The sequence below is a fragment of the Trachemys scripta genome, chromosome 17 (assembly GCF_013100865.1).
Source record: "Trachemys scripta elegans isolate TJP31775 chromosome 17, CAS_Tse_1.0, whole genome shotgun sequence".
Taxonomy (NCBI): Eukaryota; Metazoa; Chordata; order Testudines; family Emydidae; genus Trachemys; species Trachemys scripta.
Window position 1 is genome coordinate 23626461 of NC_048314.1, and position 27013 is coordinate 23653473.

The following is a 27013-nucleotide window of genomic DNA, read 5'->3' on the forward strand; positions in this document are numbered from 1 at the left end:
TACTGATGTTTCACCTACTCTGCCTGCCTTATTGAACCCTTCATCACCACCTCCTTCCCATTCATAATTCAGTGCCTCACCTCCTGTACACGGAGCAAACACTCACTCCTCCTTCAGGCACCTGCTCATTGTAGCCATCTTAGAATGTGTCTAAGAAGCCATTACTGAATGCACCAACTTGGTACAGAATATTAGACTTCGGTGCTATAAAGTTAATTGTCTAGTTAGTGACAAGTCATTTTACAGATAGGGAAACTGGACACACACACTTCCTGATTTGCCATGAACATAGCAGGTGGAAAAGAATTCAGGAGTTGACACTCCAGTCCACGGTTCTTTGCATTCAAATAGTCCCTTACCCTTTCCAAAAAGAAACAGGATGTTACATTGTATTTTCATGTGATTTTTTTTTTCCCTTCCTTTTCAGCTACGGGAACTGGTCAGCATGTGCATATACCCTGATCCAGATCAGAGACCTGACATTGGTTATGTGCACCAAATAGCAAAACAGATGCATGTTTGGACCTCCAGCACTTGAATCATCTGCAAACACTCTCTAAGAAAAGCCATCACAGCTTAGTCTTACTTGAATTTTTATTTCTCAGATGAAACCGACCGGTGCCTAGTCAAACTCAAGTGAGAGAGTTGAGCACTCGTAGCAAGATGCTCCATTATATCTGCAGGTTATTTGACAAGGACTCTTACCAGGTGGTCATGCTTTAAAGTGAAGATTCTATGAGGTATTGCAAGCATTTTTTTTTTAAAAGCCAATAACATGTTACAGATGTAGATCATTTAAGGGTCCTTTCTTAAAACTGTTGTGTGTAATCTAGAATAGATTATATTAACAGGGGTGTCTCATTGAGCCTTTGACACACCCCTTTATCTTAACTGTAATGTGAAATATTGAAATAATTCCTTCAGTGAAATCACTTTATACTAATGTAAGAATTGCAGTAGATTTTGTGTAATTTGTATAACTGCTACTTTGCCTCTTCTGCACATGGTTAATAGCAATTTCAGTTTTTAGTTCATATATTTTTAAAGCATTCAGCTATGTGTTTTATCCCCTCCTTTGCGAAAACAGGAAGGGGGGACATTTGTTTGAAGATTTTTTTTTATCTGAAAATGTAGAGTGAATATTTTGCTGATGCATTTCTCTGTTAACTTGGTTATAGACAATGAGGTGAGTCTAGCATATACCTGAAAAGCATTGCTTCTACAAGAAATGTATCTTTATAAATGTATTTTCCCCTTTGGCATTAATCTTGTTAGGCTAAAAGTCTATTATAAAACCAGTGTTACTCTAAGCCAATTCTATTTTGGGGACGATACTTTATCAAATCCGATGGTACTTTAGCCATTCATAAATAAAATGTAAGGAAAGCAGTGTTTTAAAAACTTGTTCAAACATAGTAACGATGTTATTTACATTTAGCATGAAATAAGACCAGTGCTTTGTGTAATTTTAAATAAGGTTCAGCCCATACCTATTTAACTGTGAAAGCTAATTTATAAAATGTGAATTTTTATAAGAAACTCAAGCTGATTTGAAGGAGATCTCTTGTTTAAAAGACTAATTTTTTTTTTAAAGACCTAAAATTTTTCAGTCAACTAAATTTTCATTGAATCAATGATTTGTTTCATTAGTGACAATGAAAAGTATTCACTGCTTTAGAAACCAAACGGGCGGATTCACGTTCAAGTGTTTCCATTTCACCTGACTGTTCAGGGGAACTGCTGCACTTAACAGTCTCAAAGGACAACACCAGGGGAACTAAACTTGTACTGTCATAGTGTTCCTTCTGTGTGAGGTAGAGTCCATTACTATCATGTATGTTTGTGGGTGGCAGTTGTTCGTGTTTAAATACAGCCTGTGACAGCTTACCCTTTAAAAAAAAATTTTTTTTAAAGGCCTTAGTCTCTTGGAAATAAAATTAGGGTAAGAGGGTTAAATACATGTATATGCTTTGAATGGATTTTTTAAACCTAATTCTCACTACTTAAAGGAAAACTGCAGTGCCCAGTTAAACTAGTCAAGATATTCATGGTTGTGAATGATGCTGGTATCATTTTTATGTAAGATGGCATCTTGCATCTACTTCCTGTTAGGAAGTCCAGGATATTCAACTCAGCATGAGAATGTAGGAGAGAGGCCAGAATGCTTCCTCCATTCCCAATGCTAACGTTCAGAAATGATCAAGAAGCCAGATTTATTATATTTAAATATAATAAAGATTGTCACCTTTGTACTGCAGGTTTCCTTTAAACTATAGTGGCAACTACACATTCATAGACATAGTTGTGCAATGCCTCTGTTGGTGTAATGTAGAATAAAAGTTCTTTGGCTGTCAAGAAGGCTCAAATTACTTGAGTGTTTTGATAAGTCTGGTCACTTCCTTGCTACATAAGATCTATTAGTGCTTATAAGTAAATGTATTTTAAAAGGTAAATTTTTGCAACTGTGCATTTTTAGATAAATAAAACCATGATTTACAAAATAAACAACTTCCTTTGTAAAAAACTATCTATATTTGAGTTCAGTGTTAAGGAATACAGTGTTTTGTTGCAAAATGACTTAAGTCTACAATTGTTCTTGTAAAGTGTTTTTATCCCCCAATATCTGTTTGATGCACAGTGTGAAACTGTCAACTTGTAAGGAAATGGACTAAATCTCAAAGTTACATCAGTTCTGCTGACAAATTCTGCCTTCTAAAAACAATGTCTAACCATTGTGCTGTTGTACAGGTTAGAGGCTACCCTGACTCTTTAGTAATGGGCTAATTTTTGAGGGAAATACAATGCATAGCTGCTGTTTTCTGTGTTAAAACAGAAGAGAGAGAGAAAAGCCACTGAACTTAGTGGTAGCAGGTTTTTCTGCTAGTCCTATCTTGACTACCCAAAGTACAGGTAGCAGCTGATTACTGACAATGGCGACATCCATTCACATGGGAATGGCCCAACTAGCTGAATGAGTTCTTCAGACCTCTGTTCTGTGACTCACGACCGTTCAGAGAAAGATCACACAGAGGGTAAGGGGTTTTTGTTTGGTTCTGTAGGTAAGGAATGGTAAATCAGCCAATCAGAGAAAACCAGAAAAAAACTCAACAAATTGGTCAGAACCCATTTATTTACTATAAATTGAGGATTTTCATGCAGGAAGGCTTCTAGTATAAACCAGCCATGGTTAACATGTAGTGTCACTACAGTTTAGTGTAATACTTCACGAAGTGTCCATTGTTTGTACTGTTTCATCCACCACTTCAAGTTCCAGGAGAGCCACATTTTCTGTGAGAACAGCTGTAGTTCCTTTTTCACACCTGTACTTACCATACCTGTTGAAAAGATAATCAATGAAAGTCACAGAGCAGCTCCCCAACATTAGATTCAACCCTAGCGAAATTCTCTTAACAATGGTTTTAAAGACAGCTTCTTTGATATTCACTTTAAGGAAGAGATGAATGGTAAGGTACAGGAATTCTCTCCTGGACTTACATGAACAAGTTCCAGCTCAGTCGCATATCCCATGCAGGTTTAACAGCGGAGCTGTGCAGCTCATACTATTCAAGTAGAACTACCGTGACTAAGTTTGGAGGATTGGCACTGTGCCTTTCCCTATTGTTCGCTTTAAAGAAAGGTGAATTTTTATTTCCATTCCACTAGTTCGGCAATGGTATATAAGATTACACAACCACATTACACCTTGTGTAAATATACATATTGCAAAATCTTTCAACTGCCTGCAGGGGCTGTGACTCACTGATTAGGCAATGCAGTGTGCTGGGGTGACTGCATGGTTAGCAGTTAAACTTTCAGCCTGTCTCTTACCCAACTAACTGCAAACACATTTGCTTACTTTGGAATTTCACCACCTCTGTGCCTTGAGTATTCCTAAAAGGTTCTGTCACTTCTCTGAGGCTAATTATGAAAACTGCACTGCAGAATCATACTTAAATAAGGTACAGTGGCTGTACTTAACTAATGTTTTGAAAGTTTAAGTTCAGGGAATTCAAATCCATCAGCTGTGGTTTTAAAGGAAGAAAGAGCAACAGCATAAAATGGTCTGTCACATTTGTAGTTTCACACACAATGTGGTGAAAGGAGGGCTATGGGGGGATCTCTCTTTTGCTGTGGCCTGTCAAACTAGGGAGCTGGAGAACATAAATAGCACAAAGTTCTAGGTGGTGAAAAGGTCAAGAGGGGGATGTTCCAGGGGAAAGGAGCATTGCTGACAACCTGCAACATTGGTTCCCCTAAATTCCTTATCTTTTTCCCTTTAGACTGAAGATTTTTGGTTGGGCCAAAGTTAACCATAGACAATTGATAGTCCCTCCCACAATTATTTACAAAAAAATCTCTACAAACTTCTCTGTTTTAAAGGAAATACTAGTGATCCAGAGAGTGGTTTAAAACCAGCAACCCCATGCACAGTCTGTTCTCCAAACATGGGTGAAGCCCTTCTTCTCTCTGAAGGCAGGAGCTAATGGTGGTAGACACTGAAAAAGCAGTATCAAAATATACTGGGAAGGGTCTGACTGAAATGTCTGGAATGTTAGGGAAAGAGTGGACAATATGCAGCATCAGAAATACTAACCTTTCGCCTTTTTTGTTGACCACATCATAAGGACGGAGAAAATCCAACTTGTTTTTGCTTATAACACAGAGATCTATGTTACTGCCGGAGCCCAGATCATTGAATATGCCAGCTGAGATGGCATCTCTCACAAGCTGTTTGGCTTCCTCTTCCTGGCGGGAAATAAAATAAAGCTTGTCTAGTTTACTACCTCCTGTAAATGGGGAAATTGTGCAGCACAGTGTAGTTAGATAGAAAAGTTCTTAAATTGTCATTTCATTTAAATAAAAGGGAAAACTAATCTAATGTACAGAAGGAGCGAAATTATGAATGATCAAATTAAGGGGCTACTTTCTAGAGGTTACTGAAGTGTGATTCAACAGGATCACTTGCCCTATTAACTGAGACAGTACTATCAGATGGAGATGTATATTTCTGTACATGCCCTAAGTAGTCTTAGAAGGATAAAGGTAGAAACACAGGCATCCTCTTTATAATACAGTATTGTGAATCTGAACAATGGTCAGCACTACCCAAAGGGCCAGCTTTCCTATCATTAGCGCCATCATCGGTACAGGTCAAACTGACATGTCAGCGTGAACAAATTTTAGAAACGAAAAACCTTAAACTATGAAGGGGAGAAACTGACGTTCATAATGATTTAGTAGCTTCCAGACCTTAAATACATACACGTACCCCTGTAATGCCCAGTGTAAAACACTTGCATACAAATTGCCTGGTAGTTTAGTTAAAGACTGCCTTGAGTAGAGACTATTTAATCATCCTCTATAGTAAGAAAATGATTTGTATGTTTTGTAACATAGCCAACTTGGAATGCAAAATTTATTCTGCTCATCTGAATAGCTGCATTACAGGGGAACTTTGATCTGCACTGCATCATAGCTAACTAATGTTTTCAGATGCCAGTGTAGTGCACGGGAGAAGAGTATTAAAAGAAACATTGAGAAACACAATTTGAAAATATAAAATTTATAGCAGGAATGGGAGTATGGCCACTTTTATATAAATCCAAGTAAAGTGTGTGTTTGTAAATTTTAAAATTTACTATTTGTAAATACTGATTGTTACAATGTTTCAATTTAAATAGACTAACTACTAATATGAAATGAACATGTAATACATTTATACTTTTGTCAATAGTACAGACACTACTGTGCAGTTTCATTAACTAGTTCAGAGTTAATGAAGCAGCAAAATTCTACTCAGCTCTAGACTAGGATATTCTAGGAAAGGAAAGATATGCTGCTTGTTTCAAGTCAGGGAAAACCTCTATCTAAAGAAAATTCCTATTATGGCTAAAATTATGCACTACTTTTTTAGTCCTGTATAAGTTTACAAATGTGTATTTGAGATACAAACATACCCCTTTGCATAGGATTTCTAATGCTCAAAGAGTTTGTTACTCTTTAAAGCATGCATATGTTCTTGAAATACACACCATACAGACACCTGGCTTATACAGTTTCTCAGAGGAAATTTGAATTGTTCTGTATTTAATGGAAATTACCTTTCAGAGAGACTGCAGTAAGTTCCATGCATCAGCCCAATGCTTGCCCAGTGCTCTAAGCAACAACCCCCTGCCCCAGAGAGTACATTACAATAAAATCTATTTAATTGTATACACAACTACAACACAACCCTTCATTGAATAACTCTGGTATAACTGGCCTCAAACTATGCATTGTGTACAGCAAGTTACAGCCTGAAAAGATTCGCATAATTGTAGCTTCGCTGTAGCAGAAAGGGAAAGCCTATTAGAGCTACATTAGCTCCCTCTACAGACTCAGCAAGGGAAAGAATTAGGTTTAATTTCAAATGCAACTCCTAACTGACAATCCCTGAGGAGATTCAGGGATGTTGCAAACAATTTTGGAAGCCATTAGGTATTGTGAGACAAAGGAGAAGCCGCAACTTCACATGGTAACTGAACATACTGCATTAAAATTGTATTGAGGTGACAAAGGTTATATTACTGGTAGAGTGGTTCATCAGCATGTTTCATATATATCCAGCAGGATCTGGAAAAGGCTCACAGTTGGAAAAAATGCAATCCCTAGCTGAAACTTAACAGATGTCTCATGGCTCACCACCTCTGCCATTCATGATCCCAAAACATCCCTGTAGCAACTACTTTAAAAGATAATAGTAGGAACGTTATATATAATGTTTCCTTATTCCGACCTGTTAGATCACATTTAACAAGCCAGCTCTCTTCAAATCACAACTTAGGACCCACTGTTCCCTCATGCTTCAGGGGGAAAAGAAAAGTAGACTAAATATCCACACACACACCATAACACCACAAGCGGCTGTCCTACTAATGCTCACTTATTTAGGAAAAGCCACATATAAATGTCAAATCCATAAATCACAACTCTGGGAACCAAAAGAGCAACTGATTGGCTTTAAAGTCAAAGAGATTTTTAAAAACCCATAAAAAAGATTCAGGTACGATTCCAAGACTGACAGTGGTCTCTGAAAGACCAAATGGTCCTCAGAAATTAGAGACAATCACTGAAGCCACTTCTAAAAGATGTTCCCTCATTTGGGCTGACTTTAAAATTGATTTTAAATTTTTTTGTTTTTGTTTTCTTCCATTCCAGGACTGGTCCCCTCTAATCACTCTAAACTGTAACTGGAAAGATTAAGCCACTCCAGACACTGTTGGGATGAGATGATGGAGCCTGGTTTTTGTTTAAAAATACCTGGAGGCTGCCTTGTTAATTATTGCTTGATGGCTGACCCTTGGAAATTGTTCACTCCCCCGCCACCCCCCATCCTCAGAAGTCATTCCTGGGGAGAGGAGAAGAGTTTGCAAGTGTCACCTGGGCAGCAAAAATTCATCTGACTATTGATAATCAGCTGGTAATGGATAGGTTTCTTGCCCAATACCAATTGTGGCATAAATTCAATGCTACTTGGTACAAATGGGCTGGATACACCAGTGTATTAAAAACAAAAAAACACCCAGATACTAAAATACCCACTCATGAGGAAGTGAGGCAAAACGTGATTTTTAGGTATTAAACACAATTTAATCTCCTGCAGCAATATATTAAACCTTAAGGCAGTAGTTCCCAAACTTTAACAACCTGTGAACCCCTTTCACTAAAATGTCAAGTCTCACAACCCTCTCCTAAAAATGAATATTTCTAGGGATTTTCTCCTTTACCGGAGTATAAATGATAAAAGCAATGCTCTTGGAAATATACAATTTGTTTTTATGACATGCTTATTACACACTGTTATGAAAACAGCAACACGCTTCCAAGACCTCACTTTTGTAGCTTGTATCACTTTGAATAAGCCTGTTATAAGACAAGATTCCATCAAGGAGTATCAGATGTGAAACAGCATGAAGGTATTTAAGAAGCCAACTCAAAGAGCTCCTCCTACACAAGCAATCAGGTCTTGAGCAGTCCAGGCAAACAGCGCACGTTACAAGAAAGCTTAAAGTTGCTTTTAAAATTATTATGAAGAACAAGACTAGCTGCCTATTTAATTTTAAAAACAGCAAAAAGTATCCACCTCCCTTTCCATTGCTTATAAAGAGTCTTGAAGTTTAAATCTCCTCATTGTGATAGGTATGCTTGCTTTTATCTGCTTAGCTCGTGGAAGTCCAGGGGCTCCTAGGGACAGCTCTGTCCACCATTAGGGAATTTTTTTCCTGAGAATCCCCTGTAACATTCACGAACCCTAGTTTGGGAACCACTGCCTTAAGGAAACCAAAGAAAGTACTATCTTCTCAATGGCCAAATAATACTTATAGTAATACATTATGTAAATTTATACTCATCAAGGGGAAAACATTACTTAGGACCCAATCTTGCAGGCTCTACTCTATCAGAACTTTTACATAAGTGCTGGTGCTAGGATTAACTTCAACTGGACTTTTGTCTGAGTAGCACTGCAGGATTGGGCTCTTTGGTGTGTAAATCTCACCATCTGAAGTTGCTATAATTAAACATCCAAGTATACTGTTATAACCCCCTCCCGCCCCCACTTTTATAATTTATTTCCAATGCATAAGATCAAGGAATGTTTTTAAAAAAATGATTATTCTCTGACTTGAATATAACACGTTAATTCAGACTTCAATTTCACAAAGCTGTACTAAAAACCAGGACTCTAATACACATATAGGGAAATTCCAAGTCACCGTTTTATCCTTCACTCACCAAGGTGGTGGTTAGTTATTGCAGACATGTCCAACCCTATGGCGACGTCAAGTTAAACATGATGTACAACCAAGGCACAATGGAGCAACTGAAATCTGAGTCTCCAAAGTTACCAGTTTTATCCAAGCTCTTAATAGTTCTTGTAGCAGTTTGAATATCTAACTTGCCATCATTAGAGATCGGGAATGCACTGGCACATTAGCTTTCAAAGCTGCTTTTGGTAAATGCAGCTCTGCTCACTTCATGTAAAGCCTTGAAACTTTTTTTTTTTTTTTTTTTAAACTCCCGCCCCAGGAAATACTGATCCTTAGGGGGTGTGTGCTTGTCCTAGATGTTTTCAGATTCAAGCGGCAGCTGCACAAGCGCCAGGATTCAAGTGCAGCTGAAGAGGATCCCCACAGTAGCTCAGCCACAATCATGTCTGTACCCAAGGCAGACTTTACATTCTCCAGTGACCCTCCATACAAGAGCTTGTTATTAGCAGTATTCATATTCTCACAGCTTAATTATGACATTGACCAAGAGGTCTGTACTCAGCCCCAGAAACAGTGCGCTTTCTTACTTCACTCCCATTTTATCAGACGAAATCTTTTAAAATAGATTCAACTGCACTTTGTGCAGATTCACCCAGGGGAACAAACCAGCAAAGCCACACAAAAAAATTTCGGCACATCGCTTCAGTGTTTTGGGGTAGTGAATGAGGGTTTTTTTCATTTGGTAAAAGAATAATTTCATTAATTAGAATCCTATGACAGGAACATTTTAGTACTGTCTATGGAAATGAACATAGTAAACCAAATAAAATTACACTTTTTTGGTTACCTGGAAGTTTACCACTATTTTAAATGAATCCTTTTGTACACGTTTTAAACAAACTCAAATGAAATTTAAACTAAGGAATACATTATAGGCCACAGGTTAAGGATAATGTATCCACTTTAGTTCTCTCTGGCAATAGATTAGGCCTTTTCTATTTGAATGTAAAAACTGTGCTGTTTTAAATCTTCCTTCAGCGTCACCTCAGTCTCTTGGGTAAAAAAGCATTTTTTTGTTTTTAAAATGCACCATGTGTGTCACTCTGTTAGCAAAATCTTCTTAAACCCAAAGTAACTGTTAGACCAAAACAGTCTCTATTTGGTAGATGCCTGTTATAATTAAGATCCTCTCAGAATATTAAATACTACAGGACCATAATTTGACCAGTCTATTTAATTAAATCTAACATGTAATTAAACAGCACCCAAATGTGACAAATATCTTTCCCAGCCTTTCATAATTTAAAAAGATGACCAAAATGCCCTTGTAAAAACGGGTTTAAAAAGCCTGTTCCTGTGTAGGGACCCTGCATACAAAGGAGTGAGATTTTATGGTCCGAAAATAGGGGGTTATAATGAAAGTGCTGACACAGTCTTAACTACAGTGGCATGAATGAGTCACTGTAATAATTAATCTGAAAAACCCCTAAAAGTTCAGAGTATATAAAAGGAGCACTTCCTACTTTATGGTTGGAAAGACCAAGTTAACTGGGAATATCATTCTCCCGGGTCTACACTGCTTCTTAAATGAGATTACAGTAAGAGTGATGTACTGTAATACAAGTCAGCTGTGACAAGCAGCACTTTATAGAGCTATCTGTTTGTCTCCATCACTACATCACACAATGTGTCCCAGGACTCCAATGTGCAACTCCATTTACCACTGCATGACAAATGGGCAGCACTTGTAAAAGGCACAAAGAGGTCCAGATCAGCCATGTAATGGTCACCACAGCTGTACCATAGTGCTTGAAGGGAACAAAACAGAACCCCAAGTTCATTAAACTGACCAGTAATGGATCTTTCAAAACGTGCCTTAGGAATACTACAGTAAAGGCTAAAATAAATAACTCAGCATGGAAGGCTAATCTAAAATGGTGTTTGATAAATTATTTATAACTTAGACAATTGTCTGCATTTAATATTGGAGCTACTAGTAGCATCTTTAAAAGATGATTTATGTGTTGTAATGCCATTAAACTTTATATTGGCCCACTGCTAGCTATAAAGTCTGCTGAGATTTAGAGAATGAGTTTTAAACTGTCACTGCAACATCATAGTAGATGGAGACTGTATTAAATCTTTACTTTAAACCTGCTATCTGGAGAGTTGCATTTTGTAGACACTCAAAAACTGATAGATTACCTCTCTACATCTGCTATAGTGCAAGTTCCAAATAGCAAGGATAAGGAACTTTTCCATATTACTCTTTTATATAGCTTGAATCGAATTTCTCTTCACACTTAAATGATTTTCAGATTTTGAATACAACCTTTTCTATGGAGCATGTTGTTTATGTCTACATCCAATTAATCCTATTTTTTGCTAAAAGCTTTTAAGAAAAATTGTATCACTTAAGCCTACTGCTGTCTCAAACAAATGCAGCTGTTTAGAGAATATTATTTCCCTGATGTTTTGGGAACTTGACAAGCAATTCATACAGGAGACCTCTTTTTTTTCTCCAACAGATTTATATATTGTACAGAGATTTTTTTTAATTAGTTATTTAGGTTATCACCAAACTGGAATGAATTCGTGTCTAGTAGATAACCAGCAATATCCTATTTTGATATTTAGCATATACATAAATAAGTAAAATGCTCTAACAAGTATAGCGTTTCATCACAAATCTGAAGAATCAGCATGCGGTACATTTATACTGGGTAGAAGAATTTTTGAAAATATCATGGTGATACTTTTGCACCGGGGTGAAATTTGTTCCATGTCCTTCCTGTACTGAAAAAGTAAAATATACAAACTACTTTAAGTGAGACTCTGAGGAGTGAGGAAGAGTATTGGGAGCCCAAGGACAGAGACATAGTAAAAAAATCTATAAGAAAGGCCTGGGAGTTAGGAAAACAATACCTCTTGAAGGACATAAGTGCCTACAGAAGGACAATTAGACTTTGGAAGTGTAATCAGCAGACTGCTATACGTGAAAGTGTGGCTATGCCTGTCTGCTGGGAGAAATTGTGTTGGAGATCAATATGGGACTGGAAGCAACACGAAAATCTTTTGGGAAAGTCCAAGGAGACAGTGGAACTAAGATGACAGCTCTGATGCAAAGCATTTTTACTAATTTTTTTAAAGAGAGGGTTGAAAGCCAACCATTTAGTCTGGAATGAATCTGTTTGGCTACATTTTAAACTTGAACTGAGGGGGAAGGTGCTGGGGTATAAAATCTTAATAGCTCAGACTGTTTGAAAGTCCCAATCACCGAGCTTCCCATCCGATGGAGTTTAGGTGATGCATGTCATAGGCAGATGAATGCTTTACAAATACAGAAAAATATTGTTATGAAGTTATTGTACTGGATCTCCGAATCAAAAGACTGTGCTTTGTTTTCATCTCACTTTGTTTAGGTAAAGTGAGTGCCTGTGAATGACCACTTGGGAATTGTTAAGTTTAATTGAACTGCACCTGGTGCTGACTGTGGGGAGTTATTGACATTGCCTTCACATCATGTTTTGTTGCCTTTTCTTTCCCCACCATCTTTTGTACATGCTCTAAAGGGTCATGAAGGAGCTGCTAGGGGTAGAGAGTGGAGAGAAACCCTATAGTTTCAACAGTGCAAGATGGGGCTATTGCTGAATAAGCACATCTGGAGCAGGTGGGAGTGGAAATGGGGCTTATTGAACACCTGAAAAAAACAAGCTCAACTTAGCACACAACTGATCACAGTCTGAAACGTTTAACAGAACGAGAGGTTCAAAGGGGAGATGTTCAAAGTGGCCTCAACAAGTGTAGAGGGATTCTGGAGACCAGACTCTAGGAGGTTAAGTTGCAGCTAAGAAATTAACAAAAGTAAAAAAGCAGAAGGCAAAGAGGATGTTAATTCTGAGACTGCACTAGGATGACTAGGGGAGTAAGGGGTTGGACCATAAAGTGATACAACATCCAGATATTCTGGAATACATCACTCTCATTGTAAATGAACGAGAAGAGGGACACTGTAAACAGCTCTGCTTGTCATGATTAGTCTAATGCCACAAAGACAGGCACGGGAGGAATGACAACAGAGCACAGAGGGGAAGTGGAATTTCTTTAAAGAGAATTACTGTAAATTTAATGTGAAAAAATACTGCACTCAAATCTGCTAGATTGGTTTAAAGTCAGAGCACATTAAAATAACTGTTAAAGTTACCATTAAAAGAGCAGTTGAAATAATTACAAAAAGCACATAGTAAGAAAGGAAAAGCAGCAGTGAAGAAAAGGTGGTCAGTGAAGCTCTTGAGACCATGAGATCTCTCACTGCAAGATTAGTTTGTGGACATGGGGGAAAAAACAAAGATTTAATGCATTTTCTGCTTCTGTATTCAAAATGGTGCTTACATGGGGCAGACAAGTGCCAGAAACAGTCATCAGTTTTCTAGAGTGTATAGAAGAAAGACTGAAGGAAATTAGGGTAATGCCAGAATAGATGATCAAGAAACTAGGACAGGTGAAAATACATATATTAGACTTCAATTACTATTGTAACTCTGTAGTTGTATAATTCAAAGATGGGGTGTTCACTGCCACTGGCAGCCCACAAAATCATTCCCAGAACTGAGGCCCACCTGCACAGGGATAAAGATGAAGCCTTCCAATCAGAGCTGAATTTCTCCCATACAGAATTCTGGAACTTTGTGGTTCGTGACGGCATGTGTTTTTCTTAGGGCAAGGGTCTTCTGAATCCACACAAGGGTTTTACTTAGCTGTAGTAGATAGACTTTAAAAAGTGTAGGACATAAAGAAACCTACAAACACTCCAGCTGACGGGAGAATAATGGTGAATGAAGAGATCAAACTAAGATTTTTCATATTTTGGATCAAGCTACTGCAACTATTGCTTTATTTTCCAATCCAGCTTGCAGCCTTTAATTAGGAACAAATCTGAAAAACTCCAAATTCTGAAGCATTACCACTTACATTGAGACTCCTTCCTACAAATCTGTGTATCTTGTTCACATACCCCACTGTGAAAATCTCTCCATTTTTGTTCAAAGCTCTGAGTGTAAGAAGCTCAAAAAAATGGTAATTATTAGACTTGGATTCCTTTGGAAAATTACTACTTATTGGAACGCTGGGTCACACGGTGTATTTGGAGCGATACATTTCTTATAAAATAAAAAGCTATCCTAGTTTTTCTGCAAGCTTTTAAAATTATTCTTGTCCTTTTTAGGGTTACCTGTTTTTTGTTTTTTTAACAACGTGTGTGGCTGTTTTTCAGCCTAGTCCTAGCCAACACTAACACTTCTCTCTCTGCTTAAGAAGATTAACATAGTCATTGCTGCTGGTTGATGTGGCTACTATCACCCATATCGTAAGTCACCACTATGACACACCAATTAACGTTTAGATATCCAAACACCTTTAAAAAGGGACACTGCCTTCCAATTTGGTTGGCTCACTTGGAAATCGCTCGGATCCAAATTCTACAGTATCTACTATAGAATTTATGTCACTGTCATCATGTTGATATATTAACACACAAGTCACTTCACCCCCCACCAGAGTGTACCTACTTCTAGAGTGAACACAGCATTTATTTAAAGGAACAGTACACTACAGCAATGAGGAATGACAGCCTATTTTGAAACTACCAGGCAAATATGGAGTAGACAGTAACTAACTACCCAAACTGGATCTGACCAGGGCATTGTGAACACAGCAGTTTAACCTTTAATATTAATGTCTTTGATTTTGTACATTTAAAAAAGATTGTGTTGTCTGATGTATGTTTTTGTATTATCTTGTACGTTATATATACCACGTAAACAAAATTTAAATATTTATACTATTTTAAACTTACCCTTTTCTACTGAGATCTTTTCTTCAATAAAATACACCTCTCAAAGTCCTTACTCTTCTTTGTAATTACAGTATTTTCGTGTTTCATTGGTACATACACTTGCAAGCCCAGACTCATCACTACCTCCCCCCGTCTGATCTTGTACACCACACAAGTATAATAAACCATGTTAATATTTCATACCAGTGTGAAATATGCTGGAGTATCAATTCAACATCTGCTGTCTTCAGGGTACTGGAGTCCCGCAGAGACACTTTCAATTTGTAATTGAGTTCTATACTGAATTAATCAGCAGTTTATCTTTTTTAGTAAAATAATATCTTCCCCACTAACCTGGATTTACATTAACAATTTATGCCAAATTACCTGCCAAAACAAAAACTTATAGGAACCAATGTTACTGAATAGTATCTTGGAATCGTATATTTCATTCCTTACATGAAGAATAGTACAATACATTGTTCCAGTGGTATGAAATCTTAAATTACAAGCCTTATCTTGAGTCTGTGGGGTTTCTGGCTGCTTCTATACTCACAATAACTATGAATTAACATGAGAACAGATTTAATCCATCACTTGTGATGTTCTGATATTCAGAGTTTTTAAGGAACAGATTCTCAGAATGAAATGGACTTGTTCCGCAGTAAAAGAGCTACCACACTAAAGACTTAGTTTGATAACCTGAAATCCTCAATCTGCCTAATATTACACCACCACCCTGTAGTGACATTTTGGATCTTAGCTACCGGGGAGTAGAGAGAAAAGCAAGCCAAGCACAGGAGTCATTTTAAGTAACTGTATGCCATTATACCCCGCAGGAACAAAGTCCAGCAAGGACACCTCTGCCTCAGGTGAAGCTCATCTCACGATCACCAAAAATGTTGAAGGATGAGGGTGAAGAAAGATCAACATTTTATTTTAAAAAGGAAAAGTCCTAGGCCCTCTTGTAACCCTTTTCCTCTTAAGTTTACCCAAATGCTTTATAAATCTTGTAAGTATTCACTCATTGGAAGGGTGTCTCCTCTCTCAGCCTAGTCTAAATTCTGCTCTGACCTTATTCCAATTCAATGTTCTTTGCTCATTAGGAAATTACACTCTGCCTTCAAGATTCTCACTCCAGGGGCAGCACTTAGGCATTGTACTATGTGAAATATTTCTCAATACATTTTCCCCGTTCCACAGTTACAGGAAACATACAAACTAAAACAATTTAGACTGGAACATCTGCTCCTGAGAATGCATCAAAAAATAATTATCTGCCCTACATCTATCCTATGTGTGGTAAAATGTTCTCTAACATTCAGCACAGTTTGTGAATACCTTGTCTACATTATTGCGTACAAACTTTGTGTTACCTCTGCAAAGGTAAGGAAATTGTTTCCTTTGCCATGCAGCAGGGTCCAATTTAAAGTAAAGAATGGATGAATTTAGACAAGATTCCTGTATCTGGAAACAGTCAGTATATAGAACAAAGAAGTGTTTTGGGTATCAGTGGTAACTCAGAAGGAAATCACCCTTAGGCAGTTTTATTATCTGACTTCCGTTTGGAAATTGTGCTTTGATAAATGAAAAGAGCATATATTAAGAACTCCTCTCCAGTAATCCCAGCCATTTAAGAGCATATCTCACTGCCAAGTAGTAGGATACATTTAAAATTAACTTCATATTTCCAGTTTTTCATAAGTTCCATAATGGAAATCAATTCTTCATGACAGTCCATGCAAGGAGTTAAGAACGGAACCTGTCCAATGTGTCAAACAGGAATTGAGTTAACATGTTTAAATAATTTTAGTTTAAAAGTAGGAAACAGCATGATATAACTCCTGAAAATAAGGTTTGTCTGACACTAGTCTGTGCAGAGATACACAGTTCCAAAGGATAGAGTAGTACAGTCACAATGGAAATACCAAATCTGTACTAACGTGAGCTCTAGCAATAAGAGGCAGTAAAGACGTTTACTAACAGCCTAATCTCCTGTCACTGTGTAATGAAATAAACAGGTACACAGGGCACACATTTTAAGCACTTCTTTTTGTGCAGGGAGTCAGATTTTTAATTTTGTTCTGTTTTGTTTACTTAAGCTCTGTTTGACACCAACAGGAATTCAAGTATCTCAGGCAGGCTCTTCAGCTTAACTCTGATAGTCTTGCTTGATCTCTATTGTCTGCCGTCTGAGTGCAGCCAAGAAACTTCCCAGCAAGTGGTCACCTTCCCATGGAGTCATTAAACCTCTGAATGTCAGCTGGTGGGATTAGCCGGCAGACTTCCACACCTGAGCCCTATGGCAGGGACACAGACGTTTTGATCAACCATCACTAATGAATACAGAATTCATATGCAGCTTGTCATTGCTCTTGAGCATCGAGTCACACAGATGCAATCGAAATAAGACTGATGAGACTACTACTGTTGATGAAGATTAGAGTTTTGACAGTCAAAAAATAACCCAGTATTATTGTCAGTAGTTAGTAAAAACAAATATTCAGCTACATATTGCTACACCCATGTTTTCCCCCTGTCCCCCAATAATGTTTAATGGAAGAACATGGAATGCTTTCACAACGGTGCGGAACTATGCCTTTTAAGTATTTTTATTTAAATAGAAAAAATTGCAGTAAAGCCCTCCTTCTTAGAATATCAATGACTTTGCATAAGCCCATTAAGACTCATCTGCCTTTGAGGAAGCTAATATCCCCTTCTTACAGATGGGGAAACTGATGCACAGAGCCATTGGCTTCCAGGAGTCTCAGTGATCAACAGCAGAGCCAGAAATAGCACCAAGGTCTCCTGTGGATTAACCAACAGTCCATGGTCTGCACTGTCCTGTACAGTAACACTCTTTTAAAGAAGGGGAATATGGTCAGGAGAATGGGTGGAAGGAAAAAAAGAGAAATTTTGTCCATGGGCTTCAGAAAGCTCTCCTTCCCCCTAGGTAAAATGTTTGTCTGCATTTACTACTCAAACAAATGTTAGACGATCAAAAATACTGCACGTTCTCATTTTTAGAATGATCCATTTCAAATTCAATTATTTAAATCCTGCATTTCCTCCCCACACACTTATTTTTCTATTTGCCCTCTGATCCTGAACACTTCACACATCTTTACTAAATTTCCCTGCAATCATGGTTTTCTATGACTTCTGCTGGTCATCTTTCCAGAGTCTCCTTATTTTGCCTTCTCTTTTTATTGGTTTGATGAAATATGGAAGACAAAGCAGAAGCATGAACAGCCTGTATCTTTGCTTAGTCAAACATGAAGCTTTTGTCAGGTGATTGAGAAATACAGGCGCACACAGCTGTATTTTAATCAAGTACCGTAATTTTCTTCCCTAAACCTACAAAAACTTCTCCTTCGTGAGAGGCAGCGTCAGTCACCAACATTTATATTATTAAAGGTCTTTTCCCCCCAAATATCACTAGGAATCCAATCTCCACAAGGATACAGACAACTCAAAAGCTCCAGCAGCTAATATTATAGGCAGAATTTATCCTAGTTCAGGATGGTTGCCATCTCTCTTGATATGGATTTTTGAACAGCACAAACCATTAATGTACTTAAAAAAACTGAATGTAGTTTAATACCCTGTGGTACTCCACAAAAAGGAAAAACTGACTAAGCTCACAACACCGTATTAGCTGTGCTGTTCTTCCACTTATATTATTTAAGGTAGATCTGTAGCTATCCACATGACAAATTAACATTGTTCTATAGCAGTCAGGTGCTTGGCATCACATTTTGAAACATCTACAGGCCTTCAGGGCTGAAAGTGTTCACTTCTTCAGCAATCTATAACAGTTCCTCTAGAGGCCAGCACTTGGTTCACAATGAAACATGACTCCATAAATCAGACTGCAGAAGTAGCACTTGTGTACGTCACTCTCCATCTTAGCAGTTTCGCTGAAGGATGTTGGGTAGAGATCACCTCTCAGCATTGCAACCAGAGAAAGACCATCACAGCCGGCATTGACAAAGCATGTGCTACTCAAAACTGAAGACACACTAAGTCTATGAAAAAAAAAACACATCCTGCTGGTGTTAGCATGCCTCAGGCAGTGGGAGAAGCTTCAGCAACTCATCTTCAAAAGGCAGAGAGCCAGGGCTCTAGAAACCTGCAAAAATTGGCTAAGCCTGCAGTCTTCATTTCTTTAAGTTGAGCATCTTCAAAGTCTACAATTCTAACTGTAGGGCACAGCAGCTGCCACTGCAGATTTGATCCTCTCCGCTTTTGGCAGCTCTCAACTTGAAATTCTAGCAAAAGAATTTTTCCAAGTTCCTATTATTGCCTGTCCTGGGTTTATAAATATTGTGCACTATCTGCTGTGGCATGGCTCTCCTGGGACGCCAGTGCATGCCAAAAGCATAACAGAATGAAAAACAGTTCCTGTTCTTCAAATAAATGCTAATTTTGTTAACTGTGCTCACACGATGTGTTTGGTGATCAGCTTCAATAGTACAGAATATATATCAGAGGGAAAAAAGCTGATTGTCTTTTCCAGCAGTATTCAGCTGCTACTTTCATTAAGGTTGTTTAATTAGATTCCAGATGCTAATTTGCAAGTCGATACCAGAGGGTGCAGGACAGTTTGCCTTTGAATCATTTTCTGTGATGTGATGGTCTTGCAGCACGCTACTACCTTTCAGTAGCCCTAGCAAGATAGTCTGACAATTAATGCAAAAGCAAGCAGGATTGATCTTGACAGAAAAATATGAATCTACTACCCAGTTTTAATGAATTAATCTCCAGGAATTTTAGATTTCTCACCATTGCAATGTGTTTTAGCAATTGACAATTTTTATGTCCATACCACATAATACAAAGATGGGCTGCACTGATAGGATTTTGTTTACTCCTTTCGATAGAACTATCGTTAATATTTACTTTGTTTTTTTTTTAATCTTGTTGAACTTCCCACTGTGTACAGTAACCTAATTTTCAGTGTTCAAAAATGTAGAATTAACAGTTAGACTTTTAACCTGTTAGCCATAGTAGAAAAGTGGAGAAGAATTTAAGTCTTAAAAAAAAGTCCAATTGAGTCTTCTCAGTTAGCTCTTAGCTATATTAGATTGTTCTGATGTGTTATATCACTATTTTAATTAGCAGAACACCCAATAAACATAAAACCAGTCTTAAATTATATGCTAGTCTTGAGACTACATATCAATTTCAATAAATTGATAGACTACATTTCTACATGCTTGATACAATAGTGAATTTCTCCTGCCATTTAAGGTTGTGTATGAAGCCAATTTAATTAGGCTGACCTTTTTAAGTAAAAAAATTAGAAGTTTACCAGTTTTTTGATGCTTTTAAAAAAAGCATGTTACACTCAAAAATGGCTTAAAAAAACAAGGATCTTGATAACTAATCGAAAATGAGATTTAAGGTTTTCTTTTCAAGATGGCGAAAAATTATGCTATTGAATTTTAAGAAGGGATTGTGCAGTAGCTATTGTTCCTAAGGATTTTAGGCCTTGTTGTCAATTTAGGCAGCACATGTTAAAAATACAGAGTTACACAGGAAACTGGACAGAGTCAAAAATGTGATGTGCCACTCTCACAATGGTTTGCCTTACACCGGCGGAGACTCAACCGTTACTTGATATTTAATGGATTTTTCTGTTAGTCGTACAACCTTCATGCTATTTAAATGAAGGAGTTTGAGTGCCTAATTGAAAATATTCCAAATTCTGACAACATTGCTTATGCATTTACACACTAAACAAAGTCCTGTCTCATGAGGTGCTCTCTGCAGCACAGCAGCTTTGCAATCTTGACCTTGTTTGTTATCAAAACTTAAACTATTTTAACAGAACTAGAACTACTTCATATGTAACGTTCTCGGAAGAGTCTCTCTAAGAGTAATTTGAAAAGTGATCCATTTATTGCCCATTGTGTAATCTTTTAACAAATTTAACTGGAGAAGCGCTCACTACTAATTTTTAATCAATTGTTAATCCACATGAAGTTACTCCATAAGAAAATTTAACAGAATAAACCAATGCACTTAAAATTGTAAATTTAAATAACTTCACATAGGAATTCAGTGGCGTTATGGGCTCACGCTGCTTAATACAATTGCATAAAGACTTAAGAAATTGGTCTATAGCAGAGATGCAACACAGATTAGTGAAACCTGAAGACATTATTGCAGTTACTCAACTTTCCGTTTTGCCACCATGTGATTCAGTTAAACACTAAATACCTTAAATAATGTTATAGCTATCTTTGATGTTCCAATGACAATTATGAAAAACTAAATGTTAATGTCATTTTTAATCTACTTCAAACTTTCAATTTTGTATTCAATTCTCATTTTTTTTCTTTAACATGTAGAATTATTAATCAATTGCAACTAGAAGAAGCAAGCATTCAAGGAAAGTTTGAAGAGATTAATATGGTTTAAAGGAGGCCTTGACACATTTTACCAGATATAGTCAGAGGAAGCGACTTAATTTTTAATTTTATTTTCATCAATAGTGTATCTACAGACAACTGTGGATTTTTCACCTTTTTAGGTAAACAGTTATTGAACAATAACTGGTTTTTAAAAATCCTCGTATATCTTATATTCTATATACGTGTGAAGAAATGCTATACATAAATAAAAACAATGCAATGGATGTGTTCATAAACCGATATAATGAGAATGGACCATCTTATTCTGGCACATAATGTATCAAAAACTTGATCATGGTACCACGGCGTACAGCCTTTACTCTTAAATTATTACGGTTGCATAGTAACATGCATTTATAGATTTTTCACGTTTGGTACAGACCATCAGCAAAATAACTTATAAATGTTCTGATATCTTTTAGGTAGATCCTGAAGATTGGAATACAGTTGTTATTCGAATGGCGACAGCCAACTTGAAATCCAGTCAGTTTCAAAAAATGCGTGAAAGGTAGTTTCAGGCACTGGCTTCTGCCAATTTTTGTGGTTTTATAATCACATTTTCCTTTCTTTAAAAGAATGTGAAAGACATACAATGAGGGGGGAGGATGAGGAAATGACTATACAGGGGAAAGAGTGAAACAGATTATACAGGGACTCTCATAAACCTAAAGTAAACCGTAAACAGAATTATTTCTCCTCTAATCTTTCACCTACATAATCATAGAAGCTTTTGTAAGAACCGATTAAAGAAATTACAGACAGAAGTATTGGGATTTGTAAGTTGGCTATGTCCATTTGAATTTTTTGACAGCTCTCCAATGAGCCAGCATACTATTGGGTGACATTGGGAGCAGGAAGGTTCCTTTTTAAAAAAAAAAAAAAAAAACAAAAACCTAAAGCAACATTCAATATTAGCATCAAAGCCATTCAATGTATGTCAGTGTTTTGAGAATTTCTGAAAGAAGAAATACTAAATTAAAAAACCCCAAAATATTCCTTACCTCCATGTCTGGTTTGAATTTATCTTCAAATACTGCCATTGCTGCCAATGATCCAGAACCTACGATAATAAAGTGAAGACATTTATTTCAATTTTGACGCAGCTGTAACATAACTGCTGAATTTCTGTAGAGTATTTTTAGAAGAAAACAAGAGAATGTCAATAAAACTGCAACACACCACAAACCTGACTTAAGCTCATTAAAATACTGACCCTTATTTTACCACATACCATTTAAACGTCTGTTCTCGTGACAGGTGACACTTACTTGAGTCCCAAATTTACCTCTAGTCCATACAGACTTGGTGTGGTCCTATTTTTATTAGTGTAAATTATTTACAGTAAAATGCTTTAGTATGAAAACAAGGTTATAGAAAGTGAGTTAAATGAATGCCAGAGTGTATATTTTCTGTCCCACTCCTGTGCCTTGCCAGGTTGCAGGGTGTAACACTAAATACCAAGACACTTAGAAAGAATAGATTGTTTTAACGAGCTGCCCTGGGATAGTCACCCTGACACATGGAGACAAGTGTACCAGCAATGGCAATAGCTGCTGCCACCAGGTTATGTTCCACATTTACTATCATCAGTTTATTAGGCAGCATTTATTTTGAGCCATTATTTTACTTTGTACTTTGAAGAGTAACAGGAAATAGACAAAATGACAAATTCGGAGCCAAGAATTTAATATCACATCTCCGATCCAGTCAAAGATTGCAACAGAACCCCGCTTTTCCTGAAGTAATGTAATTGCAGGCTTTGCCCATAAATATGCACTTCCTACCCAGGGACAAAAAGCAGCTCGGCACTATCTGAAATTTTAGACTTGCTTTGTTCAGAGAAGAGCGGCTCTTTAGGAAGACATCATCTTGTCTGTACACGGCCCTGACAATATTTCAGGACGCTCTACTTTTGGAGAGTGAATAAAGTTATCTACAATTTTTTACTCCAATTAAAGATTTTTTTGGCATTTATTACTTTGTAAAGTGTTTTGCATAGCACTCTCTGTTTAGCTGGGTCACACAGAAAGCTGTCTTTTCTATTTAAAATGATTTGTGGACATCACTTGACCAGCTCAATGGTTTAGCAAAAGAAAGAGACAGCGATTAAACCGTTTCAAATGAGGTGTCCTGCTGATTTTATCCAGTCTGCTGAATGTATAATGAAAAAGGAGAAGCTGACAGGGACACTGTTGAGGAAATACAGACTACCTTATTTGAACCATTTAAGGAGGTCCAATTATAGATCAAATTTAAAGGGTAGAAACAGCAGATTTACAGACACAAATCAATGAACATGGTAATCCCAATGAATATGACAGATATTCCTGTTACAGAATATTGCTGTGGTTGAGGATCATTACCTTTACAGTACCAAATACATCACATCTAAAAACAGTAGGATGCGCCAAGTGTGTACTTGTATTACAAGCAATGACTATTCATTTAGGCCTTGGAGCAATATGTGATTCCATTTTTTAACAGTTAAAACTGGAAACGAAAAGAATTTGAGGGACTGGCAGCAGCAGAACCATATAAACAGATGTTGTCAACAGACAAAACACCAAACAAAAGAAATTTCACTGACTCTCTAACCAAGGGCAAAATCACTTGTGTTCTGGAATAGATATGGGAGCCTGTGTATAAAGGAAGATGCAAAAACAAAGCTAGTCTAAGTGAAATTATATGGAAAAGCAATTCTAACTAGAGAGTTAAAGAGCCACATGGGGGATGCATCCCAAAACTATAAGTGCCTCCTTAATTCAGGTAAGGCCCTCTGCAAGCAGGATGGGAAGCCTACTGAAAATACTAGAAACCAGTATTTTAGAACTGCTTATACTAGGATCTAGGTATCTTTCACATGATTAACAGTACGACTGCACAAAATATAAAGTTTCCAGAATATAAGTGTAAAAGTAATTATTTCAAAGACAAGATTATTGTTCTTAAGTAATAACCACATAAGAGAAAAATTTATATTTCTTCATTGTCTAAAACTTCTGTTAATGCTCTCCCATTTTATATACCTTTCTTTTGTACACACACTTCTCTAAGAGCATCCACTGGTGTACATAAGAAGAGGACAGATAGCTTTTCCAACCATCCACTTATTCTACATAGCACTTGTGTTGTTCTCTCCTCATTAGAATGGTTTTTCCTTATGAGCAATAATCTCAAACGAAGCACAAATGGAATAGATGTAGTCTTCCACTCCACCAGTTGCTTGGTGAAAAGAGATCCCAAGGACAAAATCCTAAGTGAGTTTTTAAGTCCAAAAGGTTCAGAATACCAGGACAAGAACAACGCAAACTTTTAAAGAAAGGAAAGTCTCTAGTGTATAAAAAACGTATATAACATAATAAAACAATGTACAATTTAAATATGCCTTAGAGTTGCCCCTTATTTATACTGGTCAAGATAAAAAATAAGTATTAGATTTGAAATTCAAATTAAATAATGAATTTACTTTATCCCACACAAAAGGAAGCTTTCAAAGAGGTGCTGAAAGCCTGTTAAATTCTGAGACCTGTATTTTTACATTAGTTAAGCTACATACATCCACAAACAAAGGAGGTCTATGAAGGTGCTAACAAAACTAATAAAAATACAGAACAGAGCTTGGAGCAGGAGTGCAATGTTTCTCTACAAGTTCTGAATTGTACGTCTTGAGTTTGTAAATCCCGAGTATGTGTTTTATATTTACAATACAGCTTTATTGCCTCACATTTAAAGAAAAGTGCCCTGACAGGAGGCTTACTGCACAGCCCAACATTCTGTACAGGAACAGAGTTCAAGTCTTCTGAGGATTCATGGATTTTTGAATGATGGAGCTCAACAGGGATTTTGGGTAACATCTGAAATTTATAAATTGTATTTTTATGCTTATACTTGCAACCCAAGAATATGGATGCATTTTTAGAAGAGTAAGTAAATACATTTTATTATTCTGCATTCCTCTAATAATCCAAATAATCCACTACTTGACAACACTGATGTGAGGTACTTTGGAGAGTGAGCTTGATCCATTCACACTAAAATGTATATCAATTGAAACCGTTTGGCAAAAACGGCTTAAATTCTTGTGTACAAGATGATGAATTCAGCCTTTACATGAGATGTTTGGCTGTGTATACAGCTGCAGACCTGGCAGAATGCCAGCTGTGGACAGTTGCTTCCAAGTACAGCTGTAGAACTTCACTATCAAACACCAACTTCCCAGTGGCTGTCAAATGTATGATCCAAACAAATCCACAATGTTCCAGGTATTTTGGATGCCTTGGGAAAGTTATCTATTATGACTGGCAAGCAGGCAATAAAAATCCATGGAACTAAGTAAAAGCTGGACATTCGATTTTTCTCATTGCAATGCCCATTGAAATCATAGAAAAACCAAGGTCCTACGGGACTGTGGATAGCCTATTTGTATGTGGGAACCAAAACTGTTCTCTTATTTATGTATTCTATATCCACCGAACATTAATTTCTAACAAGCATGCAGAAAGATATTTTCTAACACTAATGCTTGAAGAGATGTAAAAATCCTAACATTGCAAAATAGAATCCATTACTGTCTATTAGTTAGGGAAAGAAACACAATTACTAAAAAAGAGACCAGGTAGGAGAAGTAGTATCATTAGTGGACCAATTTCTGACAAAATGAAAGTTATTACCTCACCCGCCTTGTGTTTCTCATATCCTGGAAGCAACAGGGCGACAACACTGCAAATTACTAGAAATTCTGATGAGAACTTTAAACAGGGGTCAAATTGGGCCAGTTCATAGCAACAGAGTGAACCAGTGCGCTTCTCTGGTGGCTGCCCCTGGTGCTTGAGATTCTAAGCTTTAATTTTTAAAAGTTTCTAGCCCTCGTATTTGAAAAATAACCTTCAAATGTGAAACAAATGTAACTGGTATAGTGATGTTTGCAAGTACCCTTAAACAATAGCTCTAACAGAGATGGGAACGGCACCTACTCAGCTCAATGTAATATTAATGCTACAGACTGTTGATCTTATCTTTAAGCTAGGTTAACCACTGATTAAAGTATGAAATTACGAGCCAATCATATTATAAACATCAGAACAATCTACTGGTAAGTGGCACAGGGGTGTAAAGGAAAACATCTCATTTTCTCTCCCATAAAACCGCGGTCTTTAAAGAATTAGAGACAGATTTTTCAAAAATTTTCAACACCCAGGAGCTGTCACTGGGGAAAGTTGTAAGTTGCTGGCAGATGAGTACTTTTAAAAGACTGCCTACTTCAAGCAGGTGCTCAAATGGCAGCTGCGATGGGGTGTCCACCCCACACTTGCCCTGAAGGGGTTAATGGAGGCCAGATGGGCCAATTAACCTATTAGGCTGAAGACTGAGAAGAGAGCCCTAATTAGGGGAAGCTCACCTGTGTGGGAACCACTGGGGTTTCTATAAAGCCAGGTAGGTAATCTGCAATCACTCCCTGGGAGAAGGGAGATATGTTTGGAGGCTATAGAGCCCATGTAGCCCATGGTTGGTCCCTGGGAGGAGGGAGTAGAAAGGCTGGCAAACCCCTGGGGGGGGATGCTGGCGTGGGAAGCAGCCCAGAGAGTAAGGGGCAAGGTTGGGGACTGAACAGACCTTGGCTGCATGTTCTAGGGTCCCTGGGTTGGAACCAAGAGTAGCAGGTAGGCCCAGGTTCCCCCACCCAGCACTGGGGAAGTGGCACTGGCAGGGCAGTGACGGGAAGCCTGGGTCACTGTGTAAGTGACAAACTGTGAAGGACTAAACCCCGGAAGGGAAAACGTACAGTGACCTGGACATAAGGTTGAGTCATGAAGAGGCAGCAGCAGCTTGTGAAGCGTGAAGGGGCTGCAGACCAGAAGAGAGAGACTGAGCAATGGTGTGCAACCGCGGGAAGGGGCATCAGCCTTGCAGAGCTAATCTCCAAATGGCCAGGAGGAGGCGCCATCCATGCGGTGAGTGGAATGCCCCATCACAGGAGTCATTGGACACAACTTCTTATGAAAATCTGGCCATAA

At 37.6% G+C, this 27013-nt stretch overlaps 2 protein-coding genes across 6 annotated transcripts in view; one reads left to right on the top strand and one right to left on the bottom strand.

Moving 5' to 3' along the window:
- NEK6 (NIMA related kinase 6) overlaps positions 1–2524 on the top strand; it is a 117271-nt gene extending 114747 nt beyond the window's left edge. For all 5 annotated transcript variants that reach the window (XM_034793958.1, XM_034793961.1, XM_034793960.1 and 2 more), the window contains one exon: positions 428–2524. In XM_034793958.1, the coding sequence (XP_034649849.1) occupies positions 428–538 (111 nt within the window). In that variant the 3' untranslated portion in view covers positions 539–2524. The remainder of the gene's footprint in view (positions 1–427) is intronic.
- Positions 2525–3112: 588 nt separating this feature from the next.
- PSMB7 (proteasome 20S subunit beta 7) overlaps positions 3113–27013 on the bottom strand; it is a 39594-nt gene continuing 15693 nt past the window's right edge. The window contains exons 6-8 of the mRNA XM_034751900.1: positions 22001–22059; positions 4595–4746; positions 3113–3335 (exon numbers count right to left, since the gene is read on the bottom strand). Of these exons, the coding sequence (XP_034607791.1) occupies positions 3224–3335; positions 4595–4746; positions 22001–22059 (323 nt within the window). The 3' untranslated portion in view covers positions 3113–3223. The remainder of the gene's footprint in view (positions 3336–4594; positions 4747–22000; positions 22060–27013) is intronic.